The sequence below is a fragment of the Battus philenor genome, unplaced genomic scaffold (genome assembly GCF_028537555.1).
Source record: "Battus philenor isolate CCGP_79_NKW_IND1 unplaced genomic scaffold, ilBatPhil1.0.hap1 SCAF_23, whole genome shotgun sequence".
In the NCBI taxonomy this organism is placed as follows: domain Eukaryota; kingdom Metazoa; phylum Arthropoda; class Insecta; order Lepidoptera; family Papilionidae; genus Battus; species Battus philenor.
Window position 1 is genome coordinate 5,179,497 of NW_027181686.1, and position 22,746 is coordinate 5,202,242.

General features: G+C 32.9%; 2 protein-coding genes across 2 annotated transcripts; one reads left to right on the forward strand and one right to left on the reverse strand.

The window, feature by feature from the left end:
• The first annotated feature begins 280 nt into the window (after positions 1-280).
• On the forward strand, positions 281-10,590 carry LOC137924069 (apolipoprotein D-like). The gene is made up of 6 exons (XM_068767388.1): positions 281-470; positions 5,024-5,178; positions 6,250-6,317; positions 7,251-7,402; positions 8,452-8,626; positions 10,120-10,590. The coding sequence occupies exons 1-6, from the start codon at positions 354-356 to the stop codon at positions 10,272-10,274; spliced, it is 822 nt and encodes a 273-aa protein (XP_068623489.1). The 5' UTR covers positions 281-353; the 3' UTR covers positions 10,275-10,590.
• Positions 10,591-11,223: 633 nt separating this feature from the next.
• AsnRS (asparagine--tRNA ligase) lies at positions 11,224-22,274 on the reverse strand. Its single transcript, XM_068767376.1, has 10 exons — positions 22,128-22,274; positions 21,698-22,045; positions 20,224-20,444; positions 18,482-18,600; positions 16,965-17,138; positions 15,585-15,713; positions 14,914-15,058; positions 13,981-14,085; positions 12,356-12,566; positions 11,224-11,607 (listed from the first exon to the last, which is right to left on the reverse strand). Exons 1-10 carry the CDS (start codon positions 22,153-22,155, stop codon positions 11,423-11,425), a joined length of 1,665 nt encoding a protein of 554 aa, XP_068623477.1. The 5' UTR covers positions 22,156-22,274; the 3' UTR covers positions 11,224-11,422.
• Between the last annotated feature and the right edge of the window lie 472 nt (positions 22,275-22,746).

A 22,746-nucleotide genomic window follows, 5' to 3' on the forward strand; every position in this document is an offset into this window, starting at 1 on the left:
TTCTGGTAAAAGGGACAGCTAAATGGCATAATGTAATACGGATGTAATCCCTTATACATTTAAATAAGAGACATGAAATGTCTTAAATAAATTATGTTATGTATTCATTTATAAGTATAACAATGTTTAATATCAAAGTTAATATTTCCTCCATTGACAAATCAGTGGTTTGTAAACAAAAATAGTTCCAGGAAACTTAACTGGTTCATTTAAGCTGTGAGCGACAAAGTTCACCGTTGACTTGTGTTTGTTATTTAAATTCTAACCGGCTCGTCACAGCGGCCAGTACGCGACAGCTCGCGTTCAAAGGAAGTTGTATTTGTGTTGTTCTATATTATTTTAAAGTTTTTAAAATGTGTCCATTAATAGTGTTGGGGTTGTTTGCGGTTATCGGGGGTGCTGTCGGACATACATATCACCTGGGTGCATGCCCTGTCGTTGAACCTATGCCTGGATTTGAAATGAACAAGGTTAGTGAAGCACTAGAATCTTTGGATGAAGAAAATGCATATTTTTTAAAATTATGATGAATTAAATAAATAAGCGACTTAATAAATAACACCTTTAAATTATTTTATTCTATTTACATATAGGGAAAACAAATTGGTTAGGCGTGATGTGATAATTTAAAATGTCTAATAATAATGAAATTTTATTCGTACATTTAAAGTTTGTTTTTATGCAAGTAATATAACACATTTTTGCAGCCTCAAAAAAGTAATGAATCTGTTTATGAATAACTGGGCATATAGCATTTGTATAAAGCACTTAACGGTAATTAATAAATTATATTTCGTGGAACAAAGTACTAGAATAATTGGCAAAACTTAATTCTCAGGGTCGTGTATTTGTTAATAAAAAGAAAATTACTACAACGCTTTATCAGTGTCTATTTCTGAAAGTTTTACCTAATATTTTTTTGGGGTAGGGTCAAGTTTTAAGAACATAAGCGTAAACATAATGCAGTGCTGATTTATGCATTTCAAAATTCTAATACCGCTTTGTAAAGGATAGCAAAAGAACATTTTTCTATTATTTTAATACATTCAACATCAGTGATATTTGTTAAATGTAATTAATTATAGATTTCAAGGCAATAACATGTAATCGAACGGTCAACAAATATCACAATGATCAACGAATACGGCAGTTTAAAATGTTGGCTTTAAGTCGTTATTTATCGGCCATAATGACATAAATAGTCATTTGCAATTTTTTGTAAAAAAATTATGGTTTAAAAACACAAGTTTTTGTTAAATTAATATGCGTGCTGTAAAATAAATTACTAAATAATGGACAAACTCATCTATCGTATTCGAAATAATAATTTTAGTCTCTTTAGACTATATCTTGTCAGATACTGTTAGATTGTGGATGACTCTTAACATGACCCATGATAAAAGATGCTTATTTATACAGCGACTGGTGAAAGACGTTAGGCATATAAAATTAGTTGTTAATCTGTAAAGGGTGATTGCTTATAGATGTAAAAGATTTAAATAGGTTAATGTATATAGCTCATTTTCTTTCAAATAATGTATGGTACGCCTTATTAAAATATAAATGGTTACAAAAATCATAAGCTATGGTAATATAATAATAAAAAAGCGTTAACAAAATTCTGAGTAATATATATATTATAACTAATTAGTTTACTATCAATGCAGACTACACTGCTAGAAGTTATCGGTCTGTCTTTACAACAACATATAAAGTATGGTGTAACATACAACATATTTTAGACTGATCACTTTATACAGGTTAATTGGAAATAGGCTTAAATAATTTAATCGACAAATAAGCTATTTATTCACCCTTCTAAAGCCTTTACACCTATATCTATATAATTAGGTTGATTACCTGTACATATGCCACAAACGTAAACCGTCTTATCACGATATTATTGGAACTGTAAGGCTTAGATACTTGAAATCCTGTAGGAATATTCCTTTCATGAAGTAGAGGCCAGCTAGAAATGGTCGGTTTTCTACCCGTAAAGATACGTTGAAAGCGCGTTCAAAACATTGTAAAGTCCACAAAAATTTGACCGCGTGTATTAAATTATTAATGAATTTTGTGTAATTATTCCTCCAAACAGTGCGAGCATCGTGAAGCGGGCGTGTTACACCTAATTTATCATAACTCAACTTTATGACATTTGGCTGTTGCCTTTTAGTTCCGGTGTTGCTTGTGGCCATAAGCTCAATTAAGCTATGTTAAATTTAAAATCAACTCAATGATGGTTCGCTAGCAGGGCTGGATTAATTTACCTCTGGCAACACTGGCACTATCTGTATGCACTAATAATAGATACATTAAGATAATAGTGTTCCCGAGAGCAAAGATCTCAACCAGCGAACTAAGATAAGAGTAATAACACGTGATTACCCACGCAAGTGAACGTCTAGATTTAAACATAACATCAGATAATGACAATACTTAAGTATCTATTAGTGCCATCTTTTAACACAAGGTATACACACGCACATACATGTAACTTACGATAGGATATATATAACAGATTTCCACTTATGTGAAACTCATCACTCATACTCCTGGAACCATAAGATTAAAGGCTTAAAATTTTGTAGGAATATCATTTCGGCTGTATAGAATTCAGCTAGGAATTTTTGATATTATACCGCCGAGGCGGATTGAGGGGGCATTCTTTGAGTCCGTCGCGACAGTTGCTCTGATATAAAGAAACAAGTGAAAAAATTAAAATGAAGAAAATATTAAAGTTAGTTTTACATCTCTTTATAATTCTTTACAAGTTCGTTACACAATTGGTGATAGCGCTTCCTAGTAATTCTTTTAGATGCTAGTTAATTAATATGCTGGTTGCTTGGATTTTTATAACATAGAAGTGGAATAAAATTATTCAAATGTATATGTTGTTCCGAGTATTGAAATAATATCGCGCAAATTGCCCCAGTTATATTGTAAACAAATTTTGTAACTAGCAACGAAGAATAACTCGTGAACGTTTTATCTTTCTTTTTAGATTGCGAGAAAATTGAAAGCGAAGTGTAATTGATATCCTACAGTATACACTGTGATTAGTTTTTCATTTAGATGCATACGTGGGGACTTGAAAACGGATTCAAATGACGCTGCTTAGAGTGGTAGAATGCCTTCGCCACCATCGGTTTACTGCATAGATGTAAAAGCTCATAGGGTTGAATGCACAGTTAATTTGTAAGAAAAAAGCTTTACAGCTTTTATAACTAATAACAGATTGTCCTGTAAACTATCGAACCTGAACAAGCCCACTTGCCGTCGTGAATAATGTGACTAACTCATTTCTCATATTTCATTAATAAGTGAACAATGGAATAAATCACAAGTAACTTGAAGCGACTGCCGATATGAAACGATGAATCATGACCGTCTCTGATTGAATAACAAAAATATTTATTTAACCGCTTTCCGGTCATTTATTTGCTGATTGCAAGATCACTTTTTGTGAATCACTAAACAGTATACGCTATCCGTTAGATTTAGTTACGTGATCGTTGAACCTTCTATGTTAGGTTAATAATTTATTTATTTTTGAACATAAAATTACAGGTGAAATAAACTTAGCGCAATCGTCGTTTTTATTAAATTTAAGAAATATTACGAATATCAAAGTTCCCAGATGTTCCCATATTAAGCACACACCATTTCATTAATAAAACAATTAAAATTAACCACAACTCAAAATTTTTTCAGTTTTATGGTTTTTAAAAATAAATGTAATAAAATATTTATTATTATGAGTTGAGAAAAAAATAAACTATTGAATGTTCCAAATATAAATATATTTCTGTAACTATATTTTATTCGTATTTTTTTATGTTAAACACGGTATTTTAAAGTGTTATAATAAATCAGTTATTGCATACATGTTGTGCATAAATAGTATGCAAAATCCTATAATACGTACATTGTAGTAGTAAAGGCTTAGAAAGTTTATATGGTATTTTATATATATATATATATATATATATATATATATATATATATATTAAAATTTACACCTGTAAATTTTAAAGGGCTGAATACATAACTCGTTTGTCAGCAAAAAGCCTTACACCTATTTCCAATCACACTGTATTAAGTAATTTGAAATATGTAATATTAATTTCTTTCCGTTGAAATGCGACAGGCTTTTGACCACTTTGTGACAGTAGAAAGTCTGCAGTGATAGATAAAGTAAACAATCGTCATCATTTCAGCCCATAGACGCCCATTACAAAGCATAGGCCTCCACCAAAGATATCTATAGATATACGATATTGGCCACGCTTGGCAGGCGGGTTGGCGATCGCAGTGTTGTATTATGGTACGCAGCGAACGCTGCTGTCCATCCTTTGGGAACTTGTTTGCGAGCAAAGGCAATCCCATATAACTAATGCCCAAAGTATACTACAATCAATCAATCAATCTGTATTTATTAATATTTTATTATTATTATTATTATGAATTAATCCTTGTACATTGTAAAAATTATAATCCGTGACCTATGTACTTATTTTACTTATTTATTACTATATTTTTCAGTTCAAAACATAACATGTTTTTAACATTACAGAAATACAATTGATGGTCATATCGCATTCCCCTACTCAAAGACAACCTTGTGTATCCAACATTAAAAAGATTTGTATTATAATAGGACATTGATTAATAGAAAAAGAAAATGTTCCTATATTATTGAATTTAAAATTATTTACACGGATCACACAATGGGTCACACACTCTATTACTGGACTAGGCTCACATACACTCTGCTTCTGCTACTGACCAGCCGATGGCGGTCTGCAGAGTCATGATTGAAAATCGTCATCAAGTTTCGCCCCCTGGGTGATTCTTGTCACTGAATCATAACCCATTTTACATTACTACAATAAATCAATTGTACCTCTAAAAGATTCTTAAAAAAATTTGTTTCGTTTTATCTTCTTCTCTTTGATTGTGTAATTGTGAGTCATTGTTGTGTGTAATAGATATCTTATCTTAGATTATTATCTTTTTGCAGATGCTGGGACTTTGGTACGTGATACAGAAAACTTCGACCGCTTCCCACTGCATCACGTACAATTTCTCAAGAACCGACGAGCCCGGCAAGTTTGAGATCGAACAAGTCTCCCAGCACTTTATTCTGGGACTGACACCACTTGACCACGATTATAGGTTTGTTGTAAAGTATGCTATTAACAATCTGTGATACACATTTGTTTACTTACATTAATATGGTAAACCAGCATGCGTAATTATTACATTAGTGCTAAAGAAATCTCTATGCGTTGTATCCCTCGCTATTGAGGATCGTAGTCCTTGTTAGTTGTGCATTATGATACGACCTCTGTGCCATACAGCAACTATGATAAACCACGCTCATGAGGCATCGTGGTCACCGTCCATGTTTCGATTTCTATGATTCGGAGATCAAAAGTTTTTTTCTAAATGTCACCGATTTCCCTGGTTTTGTGACCGAAAAACTCAAAATTCCGCTTTATGCACGTAGTGGAGAAGGACTCTCCTCAAAGGACACTTCTAGTTCCAGTCTATCCCACAGTTCTATTAACTAACTAGATAGAAATTTATAGTGAATTTGTATACGGTCGAGGTACAAGCGAGATTTACAACAGTGACTTTCTATAACTTTTTTTTTCTGGGACTGCCTTTTAAAGCAGCAACCTTCATTTAAATTTTGGTAAGTTTTCCTAACTTAGGGAAAACGAGAAACGAGGAATCTGTTCTGTAAAGACGATCGCCAAAGATTTGTCAGCAGGCTTCTTGAAACTTATTGCTCCTCCATCTACAACGCGATGCATCCGGCACTTGCACGGTGAAAACTTGAAATAGTAAGAAGTTTTTGAAATGATGAATGTGATGTTTTTAAAATGAGATTTAAATCTTTTTTCTTAGTAGCTTCCTCGTGGCCAAACATGTCAGTTTTCACTATTATTTTTCACCAGGTTTTTCTATTTTCTGAAAGTTTTAAGGAGTCGTGCACGGTTATGTTGCGCATTGTGGGTAGGTGACCGTCTTCTAGCCCTCCTCCGTGCAACGTCGCCGAAGTACTTAAGGATGTACAAATTAGTTCCAGATTATTTATTACAGATTGTAGAACGTCGAGGCCACTGAGAAAGTTGAAAGAGAAGAGTTTTTATACATGGAATGCTGGCGAACTAATATATTATAATTGTATAAAATTTTGTATTCTGGAATATTCTATATTTAAATTTTTATTTTTTACAGATATAAAGGGATACTTACCGTGCCTGATCCGGCAGTGCCTGCCAGAATGAAAGTGCGGTTTCCTTTGAGTGAGTAACAAATATTATTTAAAACATAATTTTTCCTAACGAAGGTATATAACAGGAGTGGCCAACCTGCGACTCGCGAGCCAAATGTGGTTCTTTGAAAGATTATTTGTAGATCTCGATAAATTTACCAGAGATCGCTTTTAATTTTTTTTTTTATATATTTATGAAAATATTACCCTGATATTCAAACATCGATCAAGTGCTGTCACCAAACTTTAAAGAATTATTACGGCAAGTGAAATAAATTTCGTTTAATTACTAATTCATAAATAATACATTATGTTCTTTTATTTATGTGTGTTGTTAATGTAATTTCTGTATTATTTATACCTATTAATGGCGAGTCATTAAAAATTACAAATTTTGAAAAATGGCTCAGATTGTCCAGTGAATTTCCCACCTTTTATGTGCCATGCCCCGCTTTAACCTTTTTAAAATATCTTCGCTCGCGTATGAAAATAAATATTTTATGTTTAGGCGAAAGGGCGACTCGTGTCGAGTCCACCTTCAAATCGCTTCCCTGTGACCGTAGTCACATTGAAACTTTGTAAAAATTAAGTGATTCTTTTTTACACTTCAGAATAAATATTTAATGACAAAATTATTTTCTTTTAATTTGATACAAAGGTGAAACCGAGCTTTTCGGCTTGACCTTTAAATTCCTTCCGACAAGTTGCTTCATGGAGCGTTCTAGGCGGAGGGAATTTAAATAAATATGGACTGTAATGGGGAATAGGTGTATAGCTGCGTAGAAGTACAGTTAATAATAAATTAAGGAATAAATTTAAGATCTTGATTACACTGTTGTCTAAATGACATTTGCAGTATTCGCGGGTTCGATGGTCCAGGGAACAAGGGGCTTGAATCTTTTACATCTCGCACAAGGGACTTCCTGTGAGTAAAATTGTCACTAAAAAATATTTCTTTTCGCAGGCGTTGCGGGATCAGCGAGTTACACAATTTTATCAACCGACTACGGGACATACGCCGCCATATTCACGTGCCAGAAGCTTGCATTTGCCCACAGACGCTCGGCCACGATACTGTCACGCACGAAGGAACTCGATAAGATGTTTGTTGATAAGGTACAACTCTCCGCTTGTAGTAACTCTTAATTTTATATTGTATTGAATTGGCATCGTCTTGAATACTAATAAACAGCAGTTTTTTTTATGAATCGGTGGCATTTACAAGTCGGAGAAATAGCGTCAATAATTTTTTTTAAAGGCTAAGATCATCTATGGTCACGTTACTAATATAATATCGATGAATACAATTCACAACCTATATAATAATGTTTTCTTTGTACGAGGCTTCTTCTACTATCGTACCTTTGTAACTACAGGGGAGGTTTATGTCCAAAGGTAAACGTCTTACGGCTGAAATGATGACTAAAGTAAGGAAACACATAAACAAATAAATATAAAATACGTGTAAACTACTCCTGGTATTGTTTCAATATAATAGTGTATGTCACTACCGACATCCCTAATATAATTTTTATGATTACAAAATACTATGAATGCGACGTAGTTTTGGAGAATCTTTTATAATTAAAAGCTGTTAGGCGCGACAATATTATTTATACTCACCGACAGACTTACAAGTATAACAAACAAAAATTAGATGGTCAAATCGGAAATAGGAAACGTAGCCTGAATTGCTCGTCTGATGTGGCAATGGGCGGATTACAATTCGTGCTACCGGAGGCCTTTGGTGCGTGGGTTGGTCCTCCACTAGGTGTACGACGACAAAGTCGCGGGAAGTCCCCGCTTGCGGGCAGCGCAAGATCGGTCATTGTGTCGATCTTTGCGGGTCGTCTATGTCTTGCATCTACCCTACATAAGTAGCTAAACCACAACACATTACCCATTGCGAGATATTTTTCTACGCAACCAATAACAGAAGATTTATACAGATGACGTCTACCTTCTAGAAATTTTAATGAAATTTTTTAGATCACACAAACACTTTTGAACGTAATTAAAACTTTGGCTTATACGTGTTAAAATTTAAATTTTTGTGTTGTCGCCGCGGTCATATATTTTCACTTTCATATTATTTATAATAAAAATAAATAGATTTTTGAAATAAAACTAGCTAAATAAATTGCGTAACGCTTTGATTTTGACAGATGCGGTCAAAGATGGCTGCGTTCGGTGTGGATCCGTACGATTTATCCATCATATCGCAGAAAGACTGCCCCAAGCACCCGAACGGGACCGAGGGCGTTAACATCGAAATCAACCCCGACACATTCTCCTCGCACAACATCGGCGAAGCGGTCAGGAAGACCGGTGTAGTTATTGGTAAATATTAACAAATACCGTAACGATGGTCTTTGATCAGTGTGTTGCTGGTGATAACCAACGTACTGATCGAGATGACTTACGATGAACCTTATAAGAAGGCTCAATGTCACCCAGAGGGCAATAGAAAGTGCTATGCTCGAAGCCTCGCTGCGAGATTGGATATGAAATGAGATCTCTATAAGAACCGATGTATCTCGAAAAATTTCTCGTCTAAAGTGGCGAACACTGAGTTCTATAACAAGGTCGCGGGAAATCGTTGAATGCGGGCAACGCAGAACCGGTCATCGTGGTGAACAGAGAGGCCTATGCCCCGCTGTGGGCGTCTGTCGGCTGACATGATGATGATGATTAACAATTTGTTTCAGTCATAATGTGCAAAATGTTCTTAAGACCAATAGAAGATATAGTCAAGATCGCTAGATGCGTAAGATAATCGTGGCGATTTTTGGAGACCTATGCCTTACAGAGGTATCCATTGGCCGACATGACGATGATAATGCACAATCACATTTAAGATACAGGCTCTTGTCAACTGTTTTATAACAATTCGAAACATAGCTTACGTTTTTGTTACCCTTTAATTTCCCTTTTTATTATATTTTCCTACCTAAAGTTTTGGAAACGAATGTCTCGTCGTGTCAAATAGTTTATCACTCCCCTCTCTCAGTATTTTTAAACACCTATTAAATAGGTTAAAAAATAAGGCTACAATGTTTTACTAATTAATGTAAACAGAATCGGTTCTCATGTGGACTCTGAATTTCGAAGTCAGTTAATTGTGCCAAATAATTATTGTTTCTGCTTAAAAGGTGCCTTAATTTTATTTCGCTTGTTTTAAAAACGCTGTCGAGTAATCAAATCGTTCAACGAACCAACGATTGCCTTCGAAAGTATGTCACGAACTTGACAGTGTGAACTTGACTTTATAATTGGAAACAAATTAATTAGTAGCCAGCAAATCTCAGCATTCTTAACGCGGCAATATTTAGTTACACGATCAAAATAAAAACACTATTTTTAAAAATTCCTTCGATCCATTTACATCGCATAGAAAACTCTCAATTTAGATTTTATTTTAAAATTGAGGAATTCTAAAGATAACTTCATATTAAACATGAGTATAATTTTCTGCAAATCAATACACCTGTTAGTCAGATCGCATAATTAAAAATAGATAAAACATGAATCAAAGTATTTTATTTATTTAACATATTTTTAACGAACAAAATAATACTTACTAATACTTCATACACTGCTTAACTTAGTAATAATGCGATTATTTATAATAAATAACAAAATATTTTATATGGGAAAAAATATTTGGTATTTAATATTTTCCATTTTTCTCCTTTAAGGACTTTTCTTGTAGCGTAACGCAAATATGAAAACAAGAAGCTTAATACTTGCCTTTAATTTTTATTTTTCTATAAATGATTTTCCAGTCCATACTAAAGTTAAATTTGATTTAATAGTAATATAATTTATTTCAGCCGATGGTGTAGAATATGTGGTAGAAGCTGGTAAGAAAGTGTATCACAAAGTCACTGACAGCAAGGAAGACTTGACTGAAACGCCCGCGTCGCATGTTGCTTATGGCAACCGGCTTTCTGCCAAACCCGACGACGATGCTGAATGGTTGCCATAGATAATATAAGAATCTAGTTGGATTATTATTTGCCATAGGTCATAAAGAATTTTACTTGTAAGAAACAATATTTAAGTGCGTTTGTGTGATTTAAAATGTGGATAGTATTTTATTATGAATATAAAAAGAAAAATTTTGTTTTATTTTATTCCAGCAACTTGTCGTGGATAATAATAATTAATATATTTTTGCGAGAACAAAAGTTTTCAATCATGGTTACAGAAAAAGTATGATTTTAATTGTAAATTAAACATTTGTATTTTGTTTCGATTAACAAGTGCTCTCTTTGCCAGTAATTGTAATGGATGTCTGAAAATTTCATATTTTTTTAATAAATAATTAATTTAAATTTGGCGTCTTTTTTATTTTATACATCTCGCTTGTTATATGATCAAAATAATAAATGTAAATAAGTCAATAATATTTGTTTTATGGCGTTTTACGATAATCTGATAAGGAGTCATCTAATTTGCGAAATTTTTATCATCTCTTTGAAGCTTTTACACATATAACCAACCATCCTTTATAACTCTTAAATATGTTGCATTATTTTAAACTTTTAACGCGTATACGACAGACCAATAACTTATGGCAGTACAAAGTCTGAAGGCACAGATGATAGTAAGCAATAATTAATTCCGAAGTTTGAAAACGCTTTTTCTTACTTATTCATCTTTACGTTATATTTCTTAAACCATTGTTTTCTGGATGGAGTGTACAGATTGACAGCAAATAAGCTATATATTCACCATATTAATTTTTTTTACACAAGTAACCAACGACCATCTATATATATGCCTATCTGTTAGAGTACTGTGATAAAGACAATGCTTTACAACACCAAATCAAGTTGATCTGTGCTGTGAATTTTAGTCTTCTTAATTGCGAAATGTAATGCCGGGTAAAAATGTTTAGTTGAATCCTAATAAAGCGACCTCTATCAAAAGAGACCAAGTTTATTGTACATTTCGGCAGTCAATCAAGATATTAATTAAATTTTTGTTGGTATTAATAAAAATCGGTAAGTAATTCAATATATATAATTTGCTAAGCAATAGCAAGCTTACAAAGTTTACTATTTCGTAACAGCTTTAAATAATAAAGAAATATTAGCAAAAATCAATGCGATTATGGGGGTCATCAAATGTCTAAGGGGTACATCTTTCAAGGAATCGTGGGTAAAGACAGACTTCCCTAATGTGGTATCTATCTAGCAACCAGCAGAGGAATCTCTCCAGGCCCAACCCATACCCGCCGTGTGGCACGGAACCGAATTTCCTCTGGTCTGTGTACCAATAGTATGGGGAGGGGTCGATGCCCTCGCGCTTGTAACCTGCAACAGATAGGTATTATCAAGTTGTCTATAGAAATTGAAAAATTCTCTTATTATGAAAAAAAAACTTTTTAACAAGTGACAATACTTTTAATCATTAAGTTGTAATTTAAATTTCTGATGTTTTGAAACTATGCTGTCCTTATTTAACTATTTTATTTATTTTCTAGATTAACACAATGTTGGTATATTGTTTGTTATGTTCAATGTGTGACCAGTGATGACTGTGTTCACTGTGTTACTAGTGATGACCTATGATAGGGTTTTGTTTACGAGATTGAATAATGAATGAGATTTGTTGATGAACAAAAATAATGGACAAAGTACAAATGATTGTTAAATTGAAGAGGCAGTAACCCTAAAGATTGTGTAATGGAGACCACAGATCCATGTTGTGCAACTACAAGGTCAATAGACGATTTAAGGTCGTCGGACGACCCTGGAAGCAGACAGCTTCTACCTGGTTAACTTCCAAACCTTTGAGGAAGACAGGTCTAGCAGGGGATGTCCCAAGACTGAATTGAAGATGATGACCAATTGGTGTATGGCACAACCAACATTATAGATGCCTTTACTTAATTGTAGTGTGTGGCTTTTGAATCTGTTTGGGCGAAATGTTTTCTTAGACTTAACACAAGTGAATGTAGGGCAAATCCTAAATAATCAATTCTTATAGATTTTATCTACATTTGAACAAATCTGAAATATGTATGAAACTAGACGAGGTAATTGAGGATATTTAAGTTACCTTCCATGAGCTCTTCATGGTCCCAAATCCTCATCGAACCTCCTACGATCTCTCCAACGCCTGGCATCAGAACGTCCACGGACTCGGTGAGACGGCGATCGTCTGCGCAGCGAGACATGTAGAATGACTTGATCTCTGCTGGAAACTTGCAGAGAAGGATCGGCACTCCAATGGCGTCCGTCATCTTACGCTCTGGCATCTCGGGAATATCCTGATAAAATAAAAAAAAATGATTACCACGGGATAATAATTATGAATGTACAGTAAAGTACCAAAGTCTAGACTACCAGGAGAATGAAATATTACTGGCGCTCCTCGTTAACCTTACATACACGTGTATGCAATAATTTAATCATTTCCGTCACATAAACACATACACAAACAGAAATCTTGATAATTGATACTCAATTCCCGCCAAATTATATGTTATTGGTGTAATAATTTCTGAAAACTAATTTGGGAAACCCTGGGAACTTTTGTTTACTTTAATTTTAACAGATTTTAACTATAAGTTATCGAGACTGATTTCAATAATTATTATTTAAAAAATATTTTGGATTAATTTTTAATAGTGGTTAATTTTATCAGAGATTGTTTTTAGTAGATTAATTTTAATAGGATTACATTTACCATTCTCAATAAAAACTATGGTTTATAGCAGTTGTATAGGGAATTATGTAAAGGATTTCCACCTTTGTGACTCATAACAATATCTCTGGAGCCATGAGGCTTAGAGACTTGAAATTTGGTAGGAATAATCCTTTAGTCAATAGTCCTTTAAAATTTTTCAAATCCATCCGCTAGGGGGTTTGGTTTAAAAATACATATTTTTTAAACTATAAGCTCTAATAGGTCAGAGTATTGTTATTGTAATATAATAGTCAGAATATTTTTTTTGTTAAAAATTATGAGGAATTAATTTTTTTTTATACATTTTTTACTAAATATCTTAAAATAAAATTAGATAGTGAAGGACTTGTGTGTGAGTTGGAAATGATAAAATGAAGACAACCAAAGGCTCTTACGTCACTCAGATTGATGCTTCATGTAGCAAAATCAGATGCAAAGACCTCCGACAGACTATGTGATCTACCTTAAGCTGTCAATTGAAGACGTGATAAAACAAATTCGTGGCTCAACCGATCGAGCTTCAGCTATTATAGAATTATGGACTGTGTCTCTCTACACTTATGGATATATTAACAACATCAGCAGAAGACTAATTGAGTCTTGTACTAAAAGAATCTTAATAATAAAATTATATGTAACCGAGTTAATTTTAATTTAAGACATTAAGATATGAACTCATACAAATTTTACTATATATGGTACTTTAGTTTGGATTCAAAAATACACGATAGCTTTCATATTGACAAATGTTTAGTTTTCTTAGTTGCTTCTTCATGAAGTAAGTGTTATAACAAAACATGTCTGTCTCCACGAACATTTTTTTCCAGGCTGTTCTATTTGGGAAAGTTTTAAGGAGCCAGTCCAACGAGTAGTTGATCGCCCTTTAGCCCTTCTAACCTTCACATTGGCGACGGCTTTTACCTTATCCAGATTTTCTGAGCTCCTCTAATGTGACTGTTCTGTGCACATCATATTTAAAAACTAAGAATGATTACCTCTCCAAATTCATAAAACGATCCATCCTCTTTAGTGATGTTGTTTTCGCGAAGATATTCTATCGCCTCAGTATATGCCATCCTCTTGAATGGTTTCTCAGGACGCTGAAAATATATTCGTTATTTTATCACATTGATCACTTAAGTATTACTAAAATCATTAGCATATACACATAGCACATTAGCATATGACATAACAACTTAAAATCCACGAATGTTAGACTAGACATCACATGTTATGAAATTTTAAAAATATTTTTTTATACATATCAATACCGAACCTTTTCAAAAATTGCACTTTGTAAAAGTAAAATTAAAACAGTTGTTTATAGTAGTTTCATTCCAAGTTTTTTTCCTAGTAATAAAATATGTCATCATATAATGAAATATGTCTCCTAAAATGCACCGGATGCTGTGAATACAGGTGAAACAAAATTTATTTTTTCTTAAATTCTCTCATAAATCTTGAAAGGTGTCCCATATTTTTACAAAAATTAAAGAATGTTCAAATATGTTGCTAAGTACAAATCTCTTTCTAAAATGACTTTCTAATTCATTGTTTTTTTATTTATATTTTTGATAAACCTCAAGTTCTTTGTTAAAAAAGGACTTTGTTTTAACTACAATTCAAATACATATAAAATTTAACTACAATATTTCATTTAAATTAAAACTTGTTGTTAATCAAAACATTAAAACTTATTCACTTGACAAATAAAGCATTGCAGTGACCAAAATAGAAAACCTTTAATTCAACTTATAATAATTCATAACAGCACAAAGTCTGTCTAGACATTCTATAAAATGGTTTTGATGTCTGTCAACTTCAAAACTTCATATTTGGAAACTTAACTAACTAACGGATTAAGTTTAAGTTTTTTAAGTTAATACAGAAATCTTGTATTTGGACTGGATTATAAACAGTGATCTAACCTTAAATTTAGGGTTGAGTTCATGCACCAGGTGTCCTTCGGGCGAAGCCAGGACTCGGTCAACGACGTCAACCACCAGATCCTCCAACCGATTCAGCAGATCTTCAAAAGTTATAAACGGGCATTCTGCCTCTACATGACTGTACCTATATTTAATATGAAAATATATTAAAACAACCTGCAGAACACGTGTCAACAGTACATCAAATTATGTAAATATGAAATTGTAAGTCCACAAAAATATTACCCATTTTTCTAGGAACTACGATAAAGGATATAGTAAGTAAATCTTTATATAGCCAATGTATATATTTTTACAATAGGATCCTAGAAAATGTTCAGAGAGAAATAAGTTTTTAGGGATTTCAATGCTCCTGTGCGTTATTATGTATACTTATCTACTAACAAATATTTTTCTGCTATTAACAATAATTTTTTACTAAACAACTCTCAACTGCTTGTAACCACGGGAGTTGAAACAAGTCTGACAACACATGGTATTAATTTTCCATGTATTAAGAATCCCTAAAGACCTTCATTGTGTTTAACACAGTATTTTATTATTGGCACCTAATTGTATTGTTACAATATGTTTTAGGGGTGCACATGTTTTATAGGAGTGCCAAATGTATATTGTAACCACAAAATTTAAAAAGAAAAAAATTGTCTTACTCAGCAAGATGGCGACGAGTACGCGATTGTTCGGCGCGGTAAGACTGTGCAATGCAGTACACATCGCCCAAGGCTGGCAGACAGGTTTCCAGGTATAGCTGCGAGCTCTGGGTAAGATAAGCTTCCTCTCTGTTGGAAAATAAAAAATATTAATTTATGATTGTAACAAAATCGTATGTCATAAAATAATAAGTTTTGTGGTGGGGCTTGTCCACATAACATTTGAATTATCATGTAAATATTTTAATCAAAAAATCCTACAAGTTCTAAGTCTTTTTTGTGTAAATAAAGCACATCAATGAATACTATGATTGCATGATAAAGTGACCATATAAAATTACCCGATGATTTTGTTGTTAGTTATTCTCAGAGTGTGTTTGGCAGTCTTGTAGTTTAAAGGTTTAAAAATGCCAATACAGTAGAGCTCAACCTGATTCCAGTCTCAATCAAATTAGGCACTTGTAACACTCTTCACATGATACAAGAGGTCACTGTAAATGATCATATGTGGATAATAATATGAATAAAGGAGAAATATTAATGAAATTAAAAAAATGGCAGTTTTGCTTAATGACGTGATTACATTATCCATTAAGGAACTGGGTTAAAGAGGTTTCTAGAACAAAATTAAATATACTCTGGTGTTACATAGTGACCTAGATCTGATTACTCTATTTAACACTATTCAATATTTTCTAATGTCATAATTATGTTCTCTAAATTTCAGTTGATTTTATTTGCAAGGTGACTTTGTTTATGTGGGTCTCTTTGTCTCAGTAAGACGAGGCTATTTGTCATAGATCTAATTCCAGCAAGAAGGTCGTAAGTAAATATTTCCAAGAATAGTCATACCGAAGGTTGGAGTAGTCACCACAAAAATTTAAATTTGTCGCTATGTGATTTTAAACAGAACATCACAAGAGTATGATCTTCAGTAACTTTCTGAGAGCATTTGCTGAATTCGTTAGTTCGTAGATTCGATAGTTTAAACTTGCAAGAGTGTTCATTTACGAACCTTTAGGGTCATTTGAAACAATATTCTCGAAAATTTAGACGACACCTTGGCGATGAATTCGAAATTATAATTTGAATTCTTTCCTTATTAAATAAGAAATACATATTTGTGAAGCACAACTTTTTTTATTATTAGCAAAAGCGTATATTATTATGGTGCACTCTGTATCTTTTGAGTTACTTGAGTAAAATGAAATAACCAAATTTTATTTGGCTAATACAATCATTTTAAAAGAAGGCTTGAATCTCTAGTGTACCAACGGTACCCAGAAGAGGCATCTACACATCTTGTGGTAATTAACCCCTCTCTTTTTTCTCCGCAGGACCCACACAAAAGGAAAATGTGTATTTAAATAAATATCTAACCCGAAGTAGCTGAACTTGAAGAGCGTGCTGCCACCCTCACACTGCGTCTGGACAAGAGTTGGCGGCGTCACTTCGGTGTAGTGACGTGAAGCAAAGTGCTCTCGGAAGGCTCTCGTCACGGCAGCGCGCGCTCTTAGCACCTTCGACGTGTTCTCACCGCGTATCATTATATGCCTAGAACGAAACAACTCGATATTAATAATAGTAATCTACCACTACTTCATTTTTTACATAGATTTGTTAATAAAAATACTCTGAATATTTTCCCAAAACGCCGTAAAAAAATGATAAAATCCACATTATTTTATAAGTATTTATAAGTCGAAAACAAACAAATTATACATAATAAAAATATAGATTGAAATTAGCTATTAACATCAATAATGTAACTATTTAGCGCTACTAGGTAACAAGCATACATTTTTACTAGGGATTGGACCAAAAAAACTATCATCAGCTGTTGCAGAACTTCATATTACCCCAATTGTACTTAGTTGCTGTATTAATAATTTTAGTTAGCTTTGTCAAAATTAGAAACTAAAAAATTTGCAGATTAATGACAAAATAAAAAAACCGTAAAATACAAGGGTTGGGTGTATTTATTTCTTAAAATACTATGATAATTATTTAAGTAATTAAAGCAGACAAATAAGCTATGCTAGTAATAAATGCACACACTCTATATGTTCATGTGTTTTTGTGGTTTGTGCAGACTGGGACCTATTCAGCATGGGACAGCAGAAAAGCCCGGTGTGCTGGTCTTCCATAGGCCCATTGTGTTGATCACATTAATTATCGTCACATTTATTGAATAGTGCTATAGTATTACTATATCTAATAATTATTATGAAAGGCGTTGTCAACAGACCACCATCTGACCACTATGCCATTTAGTTCAAAAGCGATGGACGTTGCATTTATAATTTGTGAGCAAATAAATAAGAACAAACAATTTGTTCTATTGTCTGTATTAACATTTTCATCGTCATCATCATTTCTACTGTAGAACGACCTCTAGGGATAGTCCTACCTCATAAATTGGTAATTTTACTCTTAGTCTCCACTTTAGACTCTAAATCCACAGCAGAATCAGATCTGTGCCCTATGGGGTTTACGGATGTTTGCATTCTTAATAAAATATGAGCAAATCCTGAGCGTAACCCTCACTATGGCTTTGTTAAACGACTGTAAGCCAATGAAGCCCAAAGTGAGGGACCACATTCACAACACCTAGTTAATTATATTTTATGAGCTCCAAAAATCAAGTAATCACGTTGCTGGTGGTTTGCTGCAGCACAAATACGGGTCATCATGGCGATCTATGGGGATGGCCTATGCCTAGGCGACTGTTGGCTGACATGTGATGATGCGATCTATATAAAACATGAGTATTCTTATAAGATATTTATGCAAACCTTACCAGCACCTACTAACAACCCAAGTGATACTAACATCATATACAGATCACATTTACAAATAACCCTGGTTTCACATCGCTACAACTCAAGCTGTAATACCTATTATCTAATTGGACATCGGGTAATGCTTCTTCATTGAGTATGGAGTCAGCACCGCCAGGTGGAGCTAATCCAATCAGTTCCCAATAGTCGGCTGTCAGCTCATGTCCGCCAGGTGCCTGGGAAATTAGTTTATGCAATTAACTCAGTCTTTTCTTCTTTTATTGTATTTTTATTGTCATTTCTTTGTTGATGATATAGAAAAAATTAATTCTAGAAACTTAGTGTTAACTTAACCTAAAATCAATATTGTGGCTGGAAAATTATTTGGTGCATTGGAAGATTAAGATTTAATAACAATCAAACCAAGTTCCAGATGATAATCACAGCCTAAATTAGTGGTTACGAAAATGTTCTCTAGGTATCCCTACTCTACAGTAACATTTAAAGAGTTGGTTGAAAATAAAAATCATGTGCGGCATTCATAAGAATGCATCTAAACTCATTATTTAAGAACACACCTATTTTTCTACTGTCTCTTTAGACTCTGTATATATCTATCTCTCTGACTCGCACTGCCCGACTAGACCCACAGCTTCACACGCTGTAGCAACAAAAGATTTACTGTAACCCAGATTGATATTGTTATGCTGTGATATTGCATTATACATATAAACATCCAGCAAGTGTTTTCCTTAAATTGGATTACCTCCTATGAGGCGAGGGGCCTGTATCAACAACCGCCCCTCAAAGGGTTTATGTATTATGCCCAGTTCAATATAAAGTAAAAACATTAAAATTGTAATTTCATTCTAATATTATGGAACCTAACAACAATGACTACAACATTTCATGTGGAGGCAAACACAGGTGTTTGAAAGGGGAGTGTAGCTTAATTGCTGTAGATTAATGTATGGCCCATCCAATGCAAAATCGATGTTTTCAGAAGTAACAAAATGTCATAATAATATAGTAAAATAGCAAGCATACAAAATGATAATTGCTAAATTTTATATAAATTATTGTTTATAGGCCCTGGGATCAGGGATATCTATCAAGATAGATTGTACCCCGGCAGACTTGCTTTCTTGTTAGAAGATACTGCCTTTAATGTTCCTATAGAAAAAAGTCAATTGATGTAACATATTTCATTCTTTATACAAGGATATAAAAATAGAGGGAAAAGGTTTAAAAAGCATTCTTGACAATTGTGCTATAAATTCACTTCTTTAAAGCTTTTATACAGAAATCTCATATTATATGTATGTACTTAGTTATATTTCTGTATCTATAAAACACTTTTTTTGTAATTTTTGAAGTTTCTCTGACTTAACATTTCATAACTACAAATTAACTTTGTTTTTAAAGAAATAAAATGTTTCAACAGATTATCAAATTTCAACTTAATCACTTTTACTTTGTCTGCATTACCATATTTCAATACATTGTGATGATAATATATGTATATAAATATGATAAGTAGGTCATTATGGCAAACTGAACATGTGCAACAACATGAGGATAATATAGTAAGATAGTTTTTCAATTTGGATTACTTGATATTAAAACTTATTATTATATACTACCTGCAGAAAAATTATATAACATTCATAAATATACTGTTGTGCAATGGAATATTAAAATTTTTCTAAACAAAATATGTAAAATGAGAAACAATAAACAATACATCTGAAATCATATGGAAACATGTAACACTTGTCTGAGAAAAAAAAACTTATGTAATGTTAAATGAGAAAGATTATTAGTGAAATTAAAAATGAAATATATATTATTAGACTTACTGTTTTTCCTTCTGGAACAATTTCTAGTTTTCCATATATAATGACTGATGACTCGGTGGAAAGGATTAATGCATTGTATGTCTGACATAATACACCATGCAATACACATTGAAGAAAACCAGTGCCATCCCGCAAAGTAAGGAAGGCAAGAGCTTTACCCTGTCTTCTCAGTCGGTGAACCCATCCTCTGACACAGATACGTTCACCTCTGTACTCAGCAGCTGTGGAAATATATATATTTTTTAATTGAAGAACTCACTTTTGTGAATTGTGCAATTAAAACCAAATGAACTATTGTAGATTTCCCAACCAATCAAGTGTACATTTATTTTTGTCAGCTGATAATTGCCCATTGTAAGATATAGGCACCATTCCTATGATTAGTTATGCACTGCCCACATTCATTGACTTCTCAAGATCTTGACTATGTTGTCGGTTCACCTGTTGACAGGGTCTACTGACACTGCTTCTAATGGCACATAGTCACCACTCAAGAACCTTTTGGCCCATATAGCTGCGAGGTCAAGTATACACAAGCTTTTAATCAAAACGTCATAAGTGCTTACTGACATTGAAGAAGAGCAGGGAGATGTAGCTATAGTATTATCAGTAGCACTATAATTGTGTTTCTCTTAATGCTCTTGGTTTTGGAACCGCTGTACTACTCTTTGGTAAGCAAGTAGGGATAGAGAGGAGCATCACCTACTTCATTCCATCATTCTGCTGTCAATACTTGTGGTGGACAGGCTCAAACTTGTTTTCCTTGGCCCCCAGTTTGCTGGGCTTTTCTAAGGCACAGTACTGCAGTTTCAGTAGCATTAAAGTTATATGAAATTTACCAATACAGAATGAGCATTTGTTACAGTGATTACAACTTCCAAAGATGCTTGGATACCTGCAGTAGGTACAAGGTTTTAATAAACATTGCATTCCATCCATATTATTCCAAAGGAAGATTTCAAAATATATGAATGTGGTTATAAGAAAGAAGTCACAAAAAATCTACACTTTTAATAGTTTTTGGTATAATATTTGTGATGAAACTAAAATACTGATGTTCACAGATATTCAAAAAAATTAAAAATTTTAAATTATGAATAGTTAAAAACATGTAAAATAAGGTTAGAAGGAAAATTAACTTATATTAACTGATTAAAGAAAAGGAAATCTCGATTATCATAAATAATATATGTGTACAAAATGTAACATATCAATGACTCAGTAATATGTCACTGCATTGCAGTATTGCATCAGTTCATGTTCATTTTGCAACTATAAACTTATAAAAATTACCTGAACTAGAAACAAATTGTTAATTACTTTTAGATCTTATAAAAAAATGACGTAGTGAAAAAAAAAATTAAGAATAGTTGAAATTTTTCAAGTTTGAAGTTCCTCTTTACAATATTAGTAATTGTATGTTAAATAAGTTAAAATATGTTTATTAGATAAAAATAACTAATAAGTGAGTTACCTTGAGAAATTTTTATTATTTTCGCAGCAGGTAGCGACTGGTCTTGAGAAATAACAATTTTTTTTGCTTCTTCCAAATTTTGTTGTCTCTTTTCGTTACTCTCCTCTTCAGCTTTTGCTTTATCGGACGCCTTATAATTTTCTCTTACCCATATTTTTTGGATTTTCTTTAATTGGGATTTAGCCGCAACCTCATACTCGGTGTTTTCTTCTTTGCCATCCACGTAAATTGTAGGAAAAGGTTCTTTTCCCGCATGCCGCATAGCTTGAAGAATGGTCTTAAAAGGCTTTTCACGAGTTCCATCGCCTGTGCTATCGTTACCTTTTTTCTCCGAAGTGTAAATCTCGCCTACAAGAAGATCGTTTATCATTTGAGCATATTGGTGTTTAGTAGCGCAAAAGGGTTATTAATAAATTAAAGTTATACATGCCTAGAGTTAAGCCTGCTATGTTAGGCATGATGATAACGTTATATTTGTATTATTTAAATAATTATATGAACAGTTTGATTGTGACGTTAAATAAATATACAATTACACGTTTTACTATACACATAACACGTTCCACCCGTAACGAAACTTCACTGCTATTCCAACTAGCAGGTTACCATAGATTATACAATACTTGAACTTTTTAACAGATTAATTAGATAGTAATAAAGATAGAAAGAAGGAAAGAAAAAAAAGAGATATAAAGAAAAAGGTAGCTTTGTATGTAAAGGTTACTCTATATGAATTGTTGTTATTAATGCAATTTTCACCATTTTGCTCAAAATTATGTCTAATTAATTGAGATTTTGTGTTTATTATGATAGAGTAATGGATAAATTTAAGACCTTTTAAATGATCGCAAATATCGAAATCTTTACATGTGCAGGATTAAGAAAGTAAATTCTTGTGATTGTTATCAATGGTGGTAATGATATGGAGAGGCATTGTTTAATGTTAGTCGTTGTATGACACACGATAGTGTAGTTGTTTTTTTACTTTTAAAAAAAAACTGAAATTTTGAATAAAATATGAATTTTGATTCAAAATTCTTACTTTTTTC

What these genes read in the sequence shown, in the direction of transcription:
- LOC137924069 (XM_068767388.1), top strand. Translation starts at nt 354, where the DNA reads ATGTGTCCATTAATAGTGTTGGGGTTGTTTGCGGTTATCGGGGGTGCT. An exon ending in CTGGATTTGAAATGAACAAG is followed by an intron (nt 471 to 5,023) that starts GTTAGTGAAGCA and finishes ATCTTTTTGCAG; the next exon opens with ATGCTGGGACTTTGGTACGT. An exon ending in ATAAGATGTTTGTTGATAAG is followed by an intron (nt 7,403 to 8,451) that starts GTACAACTCTCC and finishes TGATTTTGACAG; the next exon opens with ATGCGGTCAAAGATGGCTGC.
- AsnRS (XM_068767376.1), bottom strand. Translation starts at nt 22,155, where the DNA reads ATGCCTAACATAGCAGGCTTAACTCTAG. An exon ending in CATAGCAGGCTTAACTCTAG is followed by an intron (nt 22,046 to 22,127) that starts GCATGTATAACT and finishes ATCTTCTTGTAG; the next exon opens with GCGAGATTTACACTTCGGAG. An exon ending in GATGTCCAATTAGATAATAG is followed by an intron (nt 17,139 to 18,481) that starts GTATTACAGCTT and finishes GTTTCGTTCTAG; the next exon opens with GCATATAATGATACGCGGTG.